At 45.7% G+C, this 17,925-nt stretch overlaps 1 protein-coding gene across 1 annotated transcript in view; it reads left to right on the plus strand.

The window, feature by feature from the left end:
• The window catches only part of CREBBP (CREB binding protein), a 92,864-nt gene extending 77,379 nt beyond the window's left edge, over positions 1 to 15,485 (plus strand). The window contains 13 exon segments of the mRNA XM_068244189.1: positions 740 to 820; positions 953 to 975; positions 978 to 1,008; positions 2,557 to 2,634; positions 3,486 to 3,553; positions 6,460 to 6,610; positions 6,822 to 6,968; positions 7,127 to 7,240; positions 7,416 to 7,581; positions 7,665 to 7,832; positions 7,950 to 8,111; positions 10,496 to 10,777; positions 11,891 to 15,485. Coding sequence (XP_068100290.1) covers positions 740 to 820; positions 953 to 975; positions 978 to 1,008; positions 2,557 to 2,634; positions 3,486 to 3,553; positions 6,460 to 6,610; positions 6,822 to 6,968; positions 7,127 to 7,240; positions 7,416 to 7,581; positions 7,665 to 7,832; positions 7,950 to 8,111; positions 10,496 to 10,777; positions 11,891 to 14,011 — 3,592 coding nt within the window. The 3' untranslated portion in view covers positions 14,012 to 15,485.
• The last annotated feature ends 2,440 nt before the right edge of the window (positions 15,486 to 17,925 follow it).

Raw genomic sequence — 17,925 nt, forward strand, 5'->3', positions numbered from 1 at the left:
AGCAGCCCCCAGACACTGGCGAGGTAAATATTTACATACAATGATCCATCACAGTAGCGGCTTTCTGCTTGGGCTAAGGCGGAAATGGCTGAGCCCGATCGGGTCTGCTCTGCTGCACAGGCAACGCACACTATTTCCTGCCTCAGTCCGATCAGAAAGCTGCTACTTCACCAGTGCTGGACGGGGAAGGTAAATATTGCAGAAATTATTACACTTGCGCAACGCAACAGCCGACACACACTTGTTGGCTGTAGTTCGGGGAGCCAGCGCTAGATCCTTTAGGCTTAGGAGGATAGGGGAAGCCTCAAAAGGATCCAAAGGCTTTCCCTCCCTTGGTAAGTATCCCTGGTGGCTGGGGTGGGGGGTGTTACAGGCCTCCCTTTGAAGGGAAAGGATTATGGCAGCCCCAGTATCCCTCTTGCTTCGGATTCATTTAACATTGCACCATGTTGTTGGAGTCGAGGCGTTGATGGTATCATAAATTGAGAGGTGTGTTTTTTGTACTGACTCCACAGCCTGTAATGGAGTCAGTACAGGGCCTGATCACTTAGCCCTGTGCAACACAATGTGGTTAGTGGGGGGGCTGTTTAGCAGTGATGAAACTTTGGGTACCCCAAGATGCTGCTCATGGTTGCTTGGGTTTTTTTTTGGGGGGGGGGGGGGCTTAATGCTTTCAGAGGAGTGCTGTCATTATTCTATTCATGTTATAACAGTCTTTCCTGTTCTGCTGTTTACTCAGGTATCATTTCTGTGAAAAGTGTTTCACAGAGATTCAAGGGGACAATGTGACGTTAGGAGAGGATCCTTCCCAGCCTCAGACGTAAGTGTGGATGTCGGGGATCTTATTTGAGCCCTTTGGTAGTGCTGCATGCAGCTGATATACACCCATCTTTCACTGTCTTTGTTGAAGCTGTGTGAACATGTGATTGATAACTATGCTGTGTTTATGCAGGACAATATCTAAGGAGCAGTTTGAGAAAAGAAAAATGACATGCTAGACCCTGAACCGTAAGTATCAGTCTTCAGACCATCCCCTTTTTATTTCTCATTGGTTTTTAAACCGCAGCATTGGCTTTCTTACTCCAGGCTAGTAAGCCCATTTCTGTAATCTTTTTATTTTCCTTGTCATTCTTGTCTACTAGCTGATGGCCCGGCATTGCCTGGGTATGCATTTGGCTAGTGTTGGCTCTGCCCACTTTTTCTAACCCTAATACACAATTACTCAATGACCTAGTTTGTGAGCTTTGCGGTCTTTGGCATCAATAATTTGCATTGTAATGAAACAACAAATATTAAAAAAGCAAAGTGTCAGATGTGTGAATCCTTAATCATCTTACCCCAAAAATAATGGGCGGAGCCAAACCCTATATAATTTGTCAAAGTTTTTTAGTGTAAATGGGTCATAGGCCACCTTGATATACAAAATGCTTTGATACAAACTACAGACACCATAAATCCAGCGTACAAAATGTAAACGGGACAGAACATTCACTTATTTAAAAACAAGAAAGCTGATCCTTTTAGCCATAAGACCGCTGTCTTGTAAGGGTGAAAGTCATAGATTAATGATGATGCATCAGCAATAAACACACCAACATTCATCCGCGCAGTCATACATGTGCCAAAAAGTAGAATGGTGTGGGCCCCTTTAAAAGACAGTTCATGCATCGCAGTAAGCCACAAAGAAACAGTTCCTCAGAAGTTGCTGAGCAATCAAGGGCAGTATACTAGCGAAGCCAACTGACAATTAGTATTAGTAGGCCAAAGCACAAATTGATAGCAGAATGAGCCAGTGCACTGGGTGCTCTCACCACTCAATCCCTCCAAGTGCTGCTGAGCAAACCAGACTGCTCGGGGCTCTCTGCCGCTCAAGATAGTAGCAAGATGCTGCCGGTCAGGGCATAAAGCTGGTTGTTGCGGTTATGGAGAGACTCTCCCATAAACGTGGAGAGCAATGGAGCAAGTGGCGCATGGGCGCTGAGACATCAAAGCAGCACCTCAGACGTCACACCTCAGACTTGCTGTCTTGAAATGAAACAAACCTGATTGGCTGTGGCTCCACCCCCTTTTCTGAACTTGAACCCCAGTCACCCAATGTCCAACTGTACCAGGTTTGAGGCTTGTGCCATTAATGGTGCAAGAATGGCAGCAATTAAATATTCCCCTTGAAAATCAATAGGTGAATTTTGATTGGCTTTTGTAGGCTCCACCCACTTTTCTGAATATTAATCCCAGTCACCCACTAACCAACTGTTCAAAGTTTGAGAACCCTACAATAAACAGTGTAAGAATGGCTGCAGTTTACATTTTCCCAGTGAAATTTGTATGTCTCCGCCCACTTTTTGTTTATGGGGATAAAAAGTATATGTTCCAGGTAATGTACTATGTGTGTGCCAAATTTCATTCAAATCCGTTCAGCCATGTTTGTGTGATTAAGTAACAAACATCCAAACTGTCACATTTATAATATTAGTAAGATGAAAGTATAAGAGTGCTGATAGCAGTGGCATTTGTTGTGGGTCCAGCAGATGTTTGACAGATTTTACCTTTCTCCAGGTTTGTGGATTGTAAAGAATGTGGAAGGAAGATGCACCAGATATGTGTCTTACATTACGATATCATTTGGCCATCCGGGTAAGTTCATGCCTCTGTCTGTAATGCATTCTGTCAGCCTGTGTTGTGGGAACTTGGTACATGAACGTGTGGATGGTTAATAAAGCCAATGGTTTTCCCACTGTAGCTGCTTACAAGCATGGCAATGTATTCCATGACAAGTGTAGGTACAACCATCTGATCACCAATGATCATTTTGTGGCCACAGCTGGTCTCTTTTGTCAAGGCACACAGAAGAATGTGTACCTTGATAAAGGGGACTTGCACGGCCCGGGAAAAATCATTGTTGATCGGATTGCTGTACCTACACCAGTCATTGAATATATTTCCATGCTTGTAAGCAGCTATAGTGTGCAACCCTTGGGGTTTCTTACCTGCTCTACATCTGGTTCAGCACCTACCTATCATGACTGATTGGTGTGTGTGATCCCACAGTGGATAACTAAACATGTGCATAGATACACGGAGTATGCAGTGAGTGCCTAGCCAAGTAGCATAGCTATGCTTAGCAAACAGCAATGCCATTGTAATATCGTGTGTATACAACTTATTAATCATAACTTGCTAAGTTTGAAATATGTATGGAACTAAAAGAGCAAAGCCTTAGCTCTATGCTACATAAAGAGATGATACTTTGTTTACCATACCTTTATAAGATTTTAATTTTACCACATGAGGGCAGTATACGTTGTGAGAATGGTAATGCCTGTAAATGTTCATGAATGCTGGAGAAATCCAAAATCCTTTTGTTGTAGTTATTATAATTTTTTTTTTTTAAACTAGCATATACTGTAGGCCACCAGTTTTTGTGCAGCAAAATGGCACAGCCTTCAAACATGCATTGAAAACTATTTCCTGGGTTTCTGTTGTAGATTTGTCTGTGATAATTGTTTGAAGAAAACTGGTCGGACGCGGAAAGAAAATAAATTCTGTGCAAAAAGTAAGTACAGTATGTATCGGATCAATATTTAGTTTTTTATACTTTTCTATATTACATAAAGCTTTTAAATGTTAAACTATGACTTAAACGGTTGTCTGCATAGACAAGTTATCACTTTTTGTGCTACAGTCTTCACTGTACTTGCATATATTGCCACCAGCTCTGCTACTCTGAGATCCCCCAATGCGAGCACTTGCACACTAGGTCACATCTCAAGCCTGCTTCCTTGTTACCTCTTTCACCTCCGTAACAGAGTGGTCTGAGAGGGTCTCTTCTCTGCAGCTCTTATTTATATTTGGCATTGCTCTTTAAAGGACACCTGAAGTGAGAAGGATTTGGAGGCTACCATATTTCCTTTTAAACAATACCAATTGTCTGGCATCCTGCTGATCTTCCATGCTTTAGTAGTGTTTTAAAGTGAATCCGAGGTGGGGATTTAAACTGAAAATAAAAAATGCTACCTGATCCATGGGGTGCTGGCCAAATCAGATAGCCGCGATCCTTAACCTCAGTGGGTGTTTAGCGGCGATTACCACTCCTCCCTTCCCCTTGATTGTCAGCATGCTGCAAGTCGGCAATTCCGGGGGGTGGGGTTAGGGGGGAACAGAGCATGTCAGGCAGCAGGGAACATGCCTCGGTGTCCTATCTGCAAATCTGATTTTTAGCCTTCCAAAAAGCGTAACACATGCTTGCACATAAGTCTTTCTTCAGGAAGCGGTGGCCTGCACTAGTCACCCCCCATTAAATAAATGAGCTGTGCTGGTTTAAAGGGTACCAGAGATGTCCCGTAATTGAAAAAATAAAAAAAAGTACATACCTGGGGCTTCCTCCAGCCCCATACGCGCTGATCGATCCCACTCCGCCGTCCAGCGCTGCCCGCAACTACGAGAACGGGCTCCCGCCGCTGACGTCATCGGAGCCAGCTACACAGAAGTGCGCCCTCTACGTATCTCTCCATACACTGCTGCAGAGATACGCAAAGAGCGCACCTCTGCTACGCTTAGACTGGCTCTGACTGACGGAACAGCGCAGAGCCGGTTCTCATAGCTGCGGGCAGAGGAGGATGGCGGCGTGGGATCAATCAGCGCGTATGGGGCTGGAGGAAGCCCCAGGTATGTATAATGGCTTTATTTTCTCGTATCTGGTTCCCTTTAAAGAGACACTGAAGCAAAAAAATTATGATATTATGATTTGTATGTGTTGTACAGCTAAGAAATAAAACATTAGGATCAGATACATCAGTCTAATTGTTTCCAGTACAGGAAGAGTTAAAGGGATACTGTAGGGGGAAAATGAGTTGAAGTTACCCGGGGCTTCTAATGGTCCCCCACAGACATCCTGTGCCTGCGCAGCCACTCACCGATGCTCCGGCCCCGATTCACTTCTGGAATTTCAGACTTTAAAGTCTGAAAACCACTGCGCCTGCGTTGCTGTGTCCTCGCTTCCCCTGATGTCACCAGGAGCGCATGGTGCAGGCACAGACCATACTGGGCTTGCGCAGTATGCTCCTGGTGCCATCAGCGGGAGTGAGGACACTGCAATGCAGGAGCAGTGGTTTTCAGACTTTAAAGTCTGAAATTCCAGAAGTGAATCGGAGGCGGGTCCGGAGCATCGGTGAGTGGCTGCGCAGGCACAGGATGTCTGTGGGGGACCATTAGAAGTCCCGGGTAACTTCAACTCATTTTCCCCCCGACCCCCCCCCCCCCCCCCCCCTTACAGTATCCCTTTAAGAAACTCCAGTTGTTATCTCTATGCAAAAAAGCCATTAAGCTCTAAGACTTTCAAAGTCCTGGAGAGGGCTGTTTTCTGACTTTTATTATCTCAACGGTTAGTGAACTATTTACTTTTTCCCTGCCAGAGGAGAGGTCATTAGTTCAGACTGCTCTGAAAGAATCATTTTGAATGCTGAGTGTTGTGTAATCTGCACATATTAGAGATGATGCAATGTTAGAAAAAACACTATATACCTGAAAATATTTATTCATAGTACACAACCAATTCATTATATCATATATTTTTTTTCGCTTCAGTGTCTCTTTAAGGAGCAAGTGAGTTGCACCCTAAACAACTTGAAAAAGTTGGACAACTTTTGTCAAGTAAAAGAGGCGCAAACGACAAGGCGTTATCACTGATAAGAGACGACCAATGACTGACAAGACGCAGCTCAAGTCAGTCCAACTGTTGAATTTACTTGAGCTGCGTCTTGTCAGTCATTGGTCGCCTCTTATCAGTGATAACTCCTTGTCGTTTGCGTGTCTTTTACTTGACAAAAGTTGTCCAACTTTTTCAAGTTGTTTGATCATGCATTTAAGACTTTTGTTGAGCATGTGTATGGGCCTTTAAGGTACGTACACACGTCTGATATTCCTGAACGTCATTCAAACAAGTCTTTTGATCTGGTCCATTGTTCTATCCAGTTCATTGACTAAATGACATTTAAATTAGCTGTAATTAGCATTTCAAACGTTTTGTCATCTGTGTGTACAAGGAGTCTGAACGACTTTTTGTTTGAATGACAAGTCGTTCAAACGTCCGGTTTGAACGACAGTCGGTCATAAAATCAGATGTGTGTACGTACCTTTAGTATTGGATATCTGTCATTACAAAGTTTTGTACCATCAATTTGTTTGTACAGCAGAATCATAAATTCTGTCCAAGAGATAATTGGTATTAATGGGAAGTATTTTAATTGCTAATTAACAAATGTTAATCTTGACTCCTGTGTATTTAGACTGACAATTTTTTTTTTCCTGTGGATTAATGCATTTTTAAACTGTTCTTTATTGGTGTCCCCTGTGGATGGTTTCTTCGGTGCCTGGTTTAATCTTTGTGTCACGTCGTGTCGTCTTTGCTATTTGTATATAACTCTTTATTTCCATGATCCTTATACTCTTTGCTCTCTCCAGGGTTACAAACCACCCGATTAGGAAATCACTTAGAAGATCGAGTGAATAAGTTCTTAAGGCGGCAAAACCATCCTGAGTCCGGGGAGGTTTCAGTCAGGGTGGTTGCCAGTTCTGATAAGATTGTAGAGGTCAAACCCGGCATGAAATCAAGGTACACATCTAGTAATAAGTGGGAGAGCTAACGGGAATGACAGTGGAGCAGTTGCTCAAGGCAACCATTCTGAATCCTTGTCAGTTTTCAGCTGAAATCTGATTGGTTGCTGTGGGAGGCTGCTCTAGTTTTATTTGCACTTGATAAGCTGGGTCTTCTGAATGCTTCTCTAGATCACTGATTGATTGACTTACATTCATTCTCTGTTTAGGTTTGTGGACACGGGGGAGATGCCAGAGTCCTTCCCATACCGTACAAAGGCTCTTTTTGCCTTTGAAGAAATTGATGGTGTAGATGTGTGCTTCTTTGGCATGCATGTACAAGAGTATGGATCGGATTGTCCGCTTCCAAATACCAGGTGAAGCCCCTCTCCTTCCTCTTCTTTATGCCATGTCTGCATCGGCTATCAGGCTTATACCTGATTTTAAGCAATGCAAGATGTTTGCTACCCTTTTAGCTTGCATTTCTTATAACCAGCATACCTTGTTTTAATTATTTTTTTGGCTTTGTCTGCAGGCGCGTTTACATCTCGTATTTGGACAGTATTCACTTTTTCCGACCGCGCAGCCTCCGTACAGCCGTCTACCACGAAATTCTTATTGGGTACTTGGAATATGTGAAGAAGCTTGGGTAATTTCTTTTTCTTGTAGCTTTCTGTAGGATTTACACAGTTCACTGACTTGTGGAGAGTTGTCTCAGTATCACAATTTCAGTTATAAATGAGCCTTAAAATGTGGAAGCTGGACTGATGGGGTTTATATATGGAGTACATGTAAATGTCACTTTAACCTGTTTTTTCTTACAGCTATGTGACAGGACACATTTGGGCTTGTCCACCGAGTGAAGGTGATGACTACATCTTCCACTGTCACCCGGCCGACCAAAAAATCCCAAAACCCAAACGTTTACAGGAGTGGTACAAAAAGATGCTGGACAAAGCCTTCGCAGAACGTATTATACATGACTACAAGGTACATAAATGCCTTTGCTATAGATCTGAAGATAGAGTGGATTAACCTCGTGGGAGTAATATCTGTATCTCTTCCATTCGCAGGACATATTTAAACAAGCAACTGAGGATCGACTTACTAGTGCCAAGGAGCTTCCATATTTTGAAGGTGACTTTTGGCCCAATGTGCTGGAGGAAAGCATAAAGGAGCTGGAACAAGAGGAAGAGGAAAGGAAAAAGGAGGAGAGCACGGCGGCCTGTGAGACCCCCGAGGTGAGTTTTCATCGACGGTCTGTAATCTTTGGCTAATTATCATGTAGAAGTACTCAGAAGTCTCTGTTGGGCTTGTTTCGTGTGAGACTGACTATGGTTTGTTTGCCTTACCTGTAGGGCTGTCAAGGAGATAGCAAGAACGCCAAGAAGAAAAACAACAAGAAGACCAACAAGAATAAGAGCAGTATGAGCCGGGCCAACAAGAAGAAGACCATCATGCCTAATGTCTGTAACGATCTGAGCCAAAAACTCTATGCCACCATGGAGAAGCATAAAGAGGTACAAATATATACTGCTTTAGCCTGGGGCAAGCTTACTATTAAAGAGTACCTGTAGGGAAAAAAGTGCCACTACGGTGTACTCTCCTCGGGAGAAGGAAGCATCTGGATCCTGGAGAGGCTTCCCTTGTTCTCCTCCTTGCCCATTCCAGGGCTGAGACCCCTGATAACTCACTTGTCGACAGCTCGAACATGTGCGAACCGCCAGAGCAGTATCACGGTCCCGATTAGGCTCTGCTCTTTCTGGCAGATCGGAGTCCGTGCTGCAGCGCAGGTGCAGTGAGGCCACAATTCGGAGGTCTCATCGCTGGATTGGCCTTGCTGGGGAGGATGGTTAAAGCCTCTTTAGAAACCAGCATCTTAGGTAAGTATCTAAATTTGCCAATTTAATGATTTGTGTGCTGCTCACCAAACAGCTGGAACATTTTACCAAACAAAATGCTTGTATGTCTTCATTAGAGACTGTTAGAAAGGTTCACATAACAGAGTAACCAAATCTCACCATCCCATTGTTCTCATTTGAAATACTTGGCAGGCTGAAAACCTTTTTTTTTTCTTGTCTTTCTCCCTTCTTGGTTCTCTCCCAATCCCCTTTTTGTACCCACTTCATGTGTGTGTTGAATCTTTCTTGTATTTAAAGAACTGGGCAGACTGTAGTCAGTCTCATTATAGTGGCCATAGTGCACCTTGTTTCTCCCTATATTACGGTGCTCCTCCTTACAGCTCCTTCCATTTATAGTTATTCCTGTTATAGTTCCCTCTTGTTGGTCTGCCTATTGTACTTCCCCCCCCCCCCCCCCCCCCCCTTCATTGCAGTAACCGATTAGTGCCCCCTTCATTATAATGTGTATCCAGTGCAGAGATGCACATGCAGAGGAGTGTTCAGGATTGTTAGATTTACCTATTCCACTTGAGATTACCGTAAAATCCATTTATAGTAAATTACAAGGGACCGGGCAAAGTAGTTTACCATATCAGAAATTGTCATACTCAAGCACATAACTAATACTAAAAATTGGAAGTCATTTCTTTTTCTTTTTAAAGCTCCAGCAAGTAAGCACAGACTTGGGTCTAAGCTAGCTCAAAATGTGAAATGCACAGTATGCAGAGATTTCATGCAGTAATCACACTAAGTACTGGTGTACGAGAGGAATCAACTTGGCGCAGGATACAGCCGGTATGGCTTATCCTGCTGCTGCACAAGTTCCCGGTGACTTTAAATACTATTCCCCCCCCCCAAGGTCCACGTGGATGGTGGGAGATGACAGTGGTTTTTTAAAAGTAACTTTAGCTCCGTCTTCAGACGGCGCCGAAGTTACTTACTGTGCGCTGCTATAGCCGTAATTCCTATTACAGTCAGCTGCGCTCAATTCTCCTGAGCTGCATTGCCAGTGTTCGTAAGTACTGTACCTGCATGAACTGGGGAGGCCTTGCACAGGAAGCATAGGTCTCACCAGTGAATGCAGGTACAGTAATAATGTGCTCCTCTGTCCACAGTTCTGTGCAGCCTGGATGATACTGTAACATTGCAGCCATGCACAAGCAAGTCGCAGGCAATTCCCTCAGTAATCAGGCAGCAGCTTGCACAGGAAGCATAGGTCTCACCGGCTGGTGGTTTTGAGGTAAGGCACGCTGGCTCAGAGTAGCGAGCAGGCTACACACAGCTGCCAGCTGACCACAGCTTACGGGTCTCCGACTGACATGACTCATGCGCCCTCCCACTTTCCACAAAAGCTGGATACAGAATACCACATGGGCTAAAAAACAGGTTTAGTCTAACAGAAGTTCCATTATATCCAGGTTTACTATACCAGGCGTTACTCCAATATACTTGGCCGGGACCTAGACATTTCATTCATACCCAAAATTTTACCCTATCAGATTGGGCTGCAAAATTGGTAGGTGTATGGCCACCTTAAGACTTTGGGATTTTCAGTAAACAAGTTCAGTTGCCAAATAGTTCACTATGTTTTTATCCTCCTTAAACTACGGTTAAGGGACCATTCACACTAGAGTGTTTTGCTGCGATTTTGGAAAAACGCCCAAACGCCAGCGCTTTTTAAAAGCGCTAGTGTAATGAAACCCTATGGGCCCGTTCTTACGTGAGCGATTTGCGCTAATCGCCCAAAAACGCAAACTTGTCGCCTGCAACATTTTCAGGCGATTTCCCGGCAATCGCGTTTAGTGCTATAGATGCGCTAAACGCGGTCGCGGCAAAATCGCCACAGTGTTCAGTGATTTCTTTCAAAACACTCCTGCAAAAATTGCCGGCGTTTTGCGTTTCTAATTGTGAATGGGGCCTTACTGTTGATCTGTGTGTTATAGGTGTTGATTGCTACATTGGTCAAGCATCCATATTTACATTTGTATGTCTCCTTTGCCTAGGTTTTCTTTGTGATCCACTTCTATGCAGGCCCAGTGATCAACTCACTGCCGCCTATCGTGGATCCAGACCCTCTCCTGAGCTGTGACTTGATGGATGGGCGAGATGCCTTCCTCACCCTGGCAAGGGATAAGCACTGGGAGTTCTCTTCGTTACGGCGTTCCAAATGGTCTACTCTCTGCATGCTGGTGGAGTTGCACACACAAGGCCAGGATAGATTTGTCTACACTTGCAACGAATGCAAACATCACGTGGAGACTCGCTGGCACTGTACTGTATGTGAGGTGAGTGGCCTGTTTAGGAGAGGATGCAGAAATAAAACGTGTAAAAGCAGCAAAGCATTTCATGATCAGAGATGCTAGTGTCTATTTTCACATGTACCTTTTGGTCTGTTTGGTCTCCTGCTTACTTTGCATAGATACTTAAAAAAATTGCACTCTTGCTGCACACACCACGGATCGCAGCCAAATCGTGGTAGTGGAATAAAAAAAAAACTATTGCGGCGCAATTTTGAATGCAACCATGTTTCCTAGTGGAAAAAGGCCCTAAAGGCAATGTAATGTGTAGCATATACAATAAGTATTTTCTGTGTGGGCTCCTTTGTGCCACTTTTTTCACTTAATAGTTAGACAAGATTAGTTGTCAAAAGATGTGGACGCTGCCTTAAGATTAAAATTAGTAATTTCTCATAAGGAGGGAAATTGGATTTGTTGGTTATTGGATGGCTTCATTGCTTCATATATGGCTATAAAATCTGTCCATGCTTGGAGAAAATAGCTTCAGCTAAATAGCTTTTTAGGTTCTACAAGACTAATGCTACTACAGACAACTTTAGTTAAAAGTGCACCTAAGGTAAAAATGACAGCCTATTATGACGCAGAGTTAAATACTTACCTATCTTGACGTCTTTACGTCATAGGTGACACCCCCCAGCCCTGGCAGCGCAGTCATGTTTCCGAATACTGCTGAACTTCCACTGCATTGCCGTGGCCCGTCCTCAGCTCGGCGGCCACCAATCAGCCAGAGGCTTGCCAAGTAGGGGGAGGGCGGCAACAATGTAGGAGGGTATTGCCAGTGCCCATTCTCTGAAGGGGGTGCCTATTCACCTTCCTGGAGGGATGACACTAGAACAGGTAAGTATTTAACCCTAACACCTCCCTCTCCAATCCTCCATCATTAAGACAGAGCCTGACATGATGGGCTGTGTCATTTTTACCTCAGGTACTCTTTAAATTAAGTTTAGAAGGTCATGTATATCTGAGCGATAACGGCAACTTCTTCTTTTCTTTTCCATTTTTAATGTATAACTTGAGCCAGTCAGTCCTTTAGGTAATGCTCTGCTTGTGCCAGTTGTCTGATGGAACAGTGTGTAAATAATCTCCCTTTGTTCTTCTCAGGATTATGATCTGTGTGTGAACTGCTACAATGCGAAGAGCCATGAGCACAAGATGGTGAAGTGGGGTCTGGGACTGGACGACGAGAGCAACAGTCAAGGAGACGCACAGTCAAAGAGTCCACAGGAATCCCGTCGGTTGAGCATTCAGCGTTGCATCCAGTCACTGGTACATGCTTGCCAGTGCCGCAATGCCAACTGCTCGCTGCCTTCATGCCAGAAGATGAAGAGAGTTGTTCAACATACAAAGGGATGCAAGCGCAAAACCAACGGAGGCTGTCCTGTTTGCAAGCAGCTTATTGCATTGTGCTGTTACCATGCCAAGCACTGCCAGGAGAACAAGTGCCCTGTACCTTTCTGTCTAAACATCAAACAGAAGTTGCGGCAGCAGCAGATCCAGCACCGGTTGCAGCAGGCTCAGCTCATGAGGCGGCGAATGGCCACTATGAACACGCGCACAGTTCCCCAACAACCTCTACCTTCCCCTACCCCTGCCACTCCTGGCACGCCTACACAGCAACCTAGCACCCCACAGACTCCGCAGCCTGCTCCACAGCCTTCTCCAGGAGGCATGGCCTCTCCAGGCTTCCCTAATGTGGCAAGGACTCAACCTCCCAATGTAACATCGCAGGGCAAGCCAGCCAGTTCGCTTCCTGTGGTCCCACCCACTCAAACCACACAGCCCCCACCAGCTGCTGTTGCAGCCGCCCGGCAAATAGAGCTGGAGGCTCAGAAACAGCAGCAGCTCTATCGAGTTACCAATATTGAAGGAATGACAACTGCGCGTCCTGGCATGGTGAATCCAACAGTAGGACCTGTTAACTCGTTGCAACAGATGAGTATGAATGTGCCACGCCCAAGTCCAATTGCTGCTCCTCTCATGGCAGGTATGCAGCCAGGCCAGTGGCCTTCAGCCCCAATGCCTCAGCAGAATCCAATGCAACAGAGCATACAACGTCCAGTGATGCAAATAACAGCAGCTCAGCAAGCCGTGGCCGGCCCGCGAATGCAAGGAGTCCCCCAACAGCAGGCTCGTAACATATCACCCAATGCTTTACAAGACCTTCTGCGTACCCTCAAGTCTCCCAGCTCTCCGCAGCAGCAGCAACAGGTGCTCAACATCCTAAAGTCAAATCCCCAGCTGATGGCTGCTTTTATAAAACAAAGAGCTGCCAAATATGTGACCAACCAGCCTGGTATACAGCCACAACAGGCGCCTCAACAACCACCCCAGCAGCCTGGTATGCATCCGCAGGCAGGGCTTCAAGGTATGAACCCCATGCAGGTTGGCGTGCAAAGGCCCAATGTTCCTCAGCAACAGCCCGGCATTAACCCTCAGAGCCAAGGCATCAACCTCATGAATCCAGCTCACAATCCCAGCCTGGCTACCATGAACCCTCAATATCGAGAGATGCTCCGACGGCAGCTAATACAACAGCAGCAGCAGCAACAACAACAGCAGCAGCAGCAGGGTGCAGCTGTCATGGCAGGTGGGGTATCAGCCCATGGGCAGTTTCAACAGCCACAGGGAGGATACACACAGGCACAGGCGCAAGCACTTCAGCAACAGCGGATGCAACAGCACCTCTCCATCCAAAATGCAGCGATGGGACAAATTCAGCAGATGGGACAGCCTGGACTGGGCACCGATGGAACACCGCCAAGCATCCAACAAGCTTTACGAATTCAACAACACTTCAAGCAGCAGATAGCTTCTTCCGGGCCTAACCCCATGAGCCCTCAGCAGCACCTCCTGACTGGCCAGCCCCCGCCTACTCATCTTCCTCCTGGCCAGCAAATTGCAACCTCCCTCAGCAACCAGGTTCGCTCTCCGGCCCCCGTCCAGTCACCCCGACCTCAATCACAGCCTCCACATTCCAGCCCCTCACCCCGCGTACAGCCTCAGCCCTCTCCTCACCATGTTTCACCACAGACAGGATCACCTCACCCAGGTTTGGCAGCTTCTATGGGCACCTCTTTGGACCAGGGGCACCTGGGGAACCCTGATCAAAGCGCCATGCTTCCACAGCTCAACCCTCCCAACCGTGGTGCCCTCACAAATGACTTGTCTCTTGTTGGCGATACTTCAGGGGACACCTTGGAAAAGTTTGTTGAGGGATTGTAGCATCCGCAGAACCGGCAGCGAACTGGAGAACTGCAGTGGTGGGGGGAAGGGGTCTTCTTTAACTCCATCTGCCCCCTCTTTGTTATATATAATTATAAATATATAAATATCTATCCCTCCCATTCCTTCCACCCTTTCTGTGGACGTTTTATTTTAATATTTTCTTTGTTTGCCTACTTATTGCTGGTCTGCACATCAGGGACACAGGGCCTCAGTCTGGACTGAGACCGCCGCCCATTTGCCAGATTCATACCCTATACTGTCGGAGAGGATGGCATCGCGTTGCTGAGCAACGCCTTCACCCTTCTCTAGCATTGTCAGTGGCTGCTCTGACGTTCAGTGCGTCTGAACTTTTTTTTTCAGGAATTTTTTTTATTTTTTCAAGCTGATTAGGCGGCCAAATAGAAAACGCCTTCCTCCCCTTGGGCTGTTGTCACCACAAGCATCCAGCCTGATAAGCACTAGGCCCGGTAGCGTAAGAGGAGGGTAGTCCTCTTCCACCTTCACTCCGTTAGGACCCTCTGCTTCCTTCTTTGCCAGACCGGTGCGAAGTTCTCTCTGACAGGGAAGGGGTGAACTCTTAATTACGCTAATATGTAATTATTTTCTGTTTTCTTCATTTTTGAGGACTGTTATCGGGTATTTTTTTTTTTTCTGAGTCCTGCAGCTACAGAGCCTAAAACAAACTAGGGAAGGGGGCTGGGGGGTATTTTTACCACTTGTAACTACATCATCCTCATCTTCCAGCCCAGGAAGAAGCCTTTCCATAAGACATTTGTAAAGACAAAGGGGTCCGGGGAGAAATACTGTATAGAGACTGTCATCCTCATGGTTATATATATTTTTTTCTTCTTTATATAACAAAAAAATAAAAGTTCCCAGACAGCAGAAAGCTCTGTCACCAAATCTTTCCAACAGAGAGATCCCTCATTGTACAGAGAATTTCCAGAGAAGCCTGAGGGGGAGGGGGGAGTAAAAGCAGTGCAATCTGAATTTTGCCACCATGTTTGAAATATCCTACCTGCCCCTCTCCCTTTTTATTTTATTTGTATTTTCTAATGGCTGGGTGGGCATGAGAACTGAGGAAAAACTCCCGCAAACCTTGGAACTGTGTTAGGAAAAAAAAACTACAGAAGCATTTTTTTATTATTATTATTATTAATATTATTTTGAAATACAAGCAATCAAAAGGTGTAAATCATGGCGGTTCAAACACCCCCTTTCTCTCCCCGTTACCTCGATACGAATAGGAGACACGGCGGAGGGGAGAGGAAACGCGAGACTTGATCATTGTACAGACCAGTAAACCGTCTGGGGTCTTTTCTTAACAGATGTGACATTGTTAACCGCTTTGCTGTCAGAGGGGGGGCAAGCAATCCTCCTCCATTGACCCCCTCTGGCAGTGAAGGGGTGGAAATAACTGTCCGACAGCAGCTATTTTCATGCTGAGTAAAAGTGTACATGGTATTAAAAACTTCAGTGTTCTGGGTTATTTCATTTTTTATTTTTTACCTCCTTCCCTCTTCCTTTCCCGTTTGTTTTGTTATGGAGAGAAATATGCTGTTTTCAACATTGTACGCTGGACTATGCATGTTCTTTTCTTTTTCTTTTTTTGTTTTTTATTGTATATAAACTATTCCTTAAAATTGATATAAATTACAAAAATTTTTAACCTGTAGTTCATTCCTTATGGCCCTAGACGTGTAGACCCTAAAAATCATACAGCTAGATAGATCTGCGGCAGCCCTGCACATTACACTCCTCCCATGGATCCAGCTCATGGTTACCGCTCTCAGCTGCGGATTTCCGTCCCAAGCCTGACTCGGGATTACCGAGGAGGAGGTTAAAGTAAAGAAATTAACTTCGTGTTTGATACTTACCCAAGTAGAGGGGAGGCTCTGGATAGTATAGAGCCTTCCCGTTCCACCGCTGCTTGCCAGTAAAGCTGTTCAACCTGCTTTATGTCTCCTAGTAATTCCGAGGACGAGTGCATTGCTCTGGACACGAGTAGTTCCGAATAACTATTTGGTCGAATAGCTTTACAGGCCGACAGTGCTGGAATAATGAGCTGCATGGAGAAAAGGGAAGGGAAGCCTCTATACGATCTAAATCCTCCCCTCTATTCAGGCAAGTATTAACCTCCTGAGCGGGATGCCGCTTAAGTGGTTTTGGTAGCTTCAGAGTCCCTCAGTATAAATCAGGTTATGTAGCTGCATTGCATGTTAGCTAGCACTAGGCTAGCTAGTATAGTTTACACCCCTCCTCCCTCTCTCCAATCTAGCCGCTATATACATAGCAAGCCTCTATCCAGCGATCGCCACAGCCTCCTGCACAGTTCCGGTCTTTATGGGGAGGATAGTATATGACGTCATGCGCAGTCCTGATGCTCCCCATAGAGAAGACTGGAGCTGTGCGGGGAGGCTGCAGCGATCGCTGGATAGAGGCTTGGTATGTATATAGCGGCTGGATCAGGGGTGGGAGGCACCTATACTAGCTAGCCTAGTGCTAGCTAACATGTAATGCAGCCACATAACCTAATAGTTATACTACGGGACTCATGAGGCTACCAAAACCTCGTGAGAAGCATGCCCGACGTAGTGTCTGGCATACGCTCAGGAGGTCCTTAAGGGAATTTTCCGTAAATCTTTAACATGGTGAAGAAATAACTTTTAGATACTTGCCTAAGTAGAGGGAGGCTTCTGGATGGTCCAGATGCTTCCCATGTCCTTCTCGTTCCCACTGGCTGGAACCCACTACTTGTTTGCTGCCATGCTCCCCTCTATGTGCAAGCATGGTATACTGTGCATGCACAAGTATGGCTGCACCTGCGAAGCAGCACGTAGCCGCTGTAGTTTACTGCAGGTGTGGCTGTACTCTTGCATACGCAGTATGGTGCGAGGGTGGCCACGGGAACCTATCTGACAAGCGGTTGATATGTTTAGAGGGACTGTGTGCAGCAATGGTAGGCACATGGGTGGATCAGAAAGTCTCTTGACCATCTAGAGGCATCCCTCTTGGAATGATTGGAGATAAGACAGATAGTTGCCTTATAACTCCAAGAAAGAGTATTCTCTGTAAATTCCCTTTTCCAGCTTCATATCCCTACCACTAAGCTTGCAGCATAAGATTAATACTTGACATGTGCCCTTTAATCTCTAGAGATGGTCAATAAGGTGCTAATAATAATTCCTCCTTGCATGCAGTTGTATGCAGCTTGGGTTTGGGTCAACCAAATCAAATAAACCTCCTGCAGAGCGGCAGTGTAACAGATGAAGCCGCTGGCTTCAGCTCTCGCTCTCCTCCCGCTGCCTCTCTCCTATACAATACTGGCAGCCGTGGGACACGCTTGTCCCCCCAGAGTCATTCGTCGCTGCAGGGAATCCTGCCGTTCGTTCTTGCAGAGCGGGTGCTGGCAGAAGCAATGTCTGCAGCCTCCCCGCTCTGCTTGTTTCTTGCGACGAACGACTCTCGGGGACACGCGTGTCCCCCGGCTGCCAGTGTTCTATAGGAGAGAGGCAGAGCCGAAGCTGGCGACTTCATTTAATTCAATTAACTCACTTTTGATACATTTGGCCGCAACGAGACAGCCAGTAAAAACATGAATCTGTACATTACTTAGCTTATTTGGACTTGGCTAACGGAATAGTACCGATTTTCATGACCATGTCTAGTGGTCGCCTGACACCTGCTGATTCATAAGCCATTTCCTAAACTCTCCTGGATTGCTGGGAGTAGAGGTGTGGCTACTCGCCATCTCTGCTAATCGAGATGCAGGAGGAAATGTGGCCAAGCTGCAGTTCAAACCACTGCCAATATGGGCTAGTAGATGAGGGTAATAGAGGTGCAAACAGAAATACACACACTACCAATTTTAAAGTGAACGCGTATCCAAAGGTTTACAGCATGAATCTGGT

The sequence above is a fragment of the Hyperolius riggenbachi genome, chromosome 7 (assembly GCF_040937935.1).
Source record: "Hyperolius riggenbachi isolate aHypRig1 chromosome 7, aHypRig1.pri, whole genome shotgun sequence".
NCBI lineage: Eukaryota > Metazoa > Chordata > Amphibia > Anura > Hyperoliidae > Hyperolius > Hyperolius riggenbachi.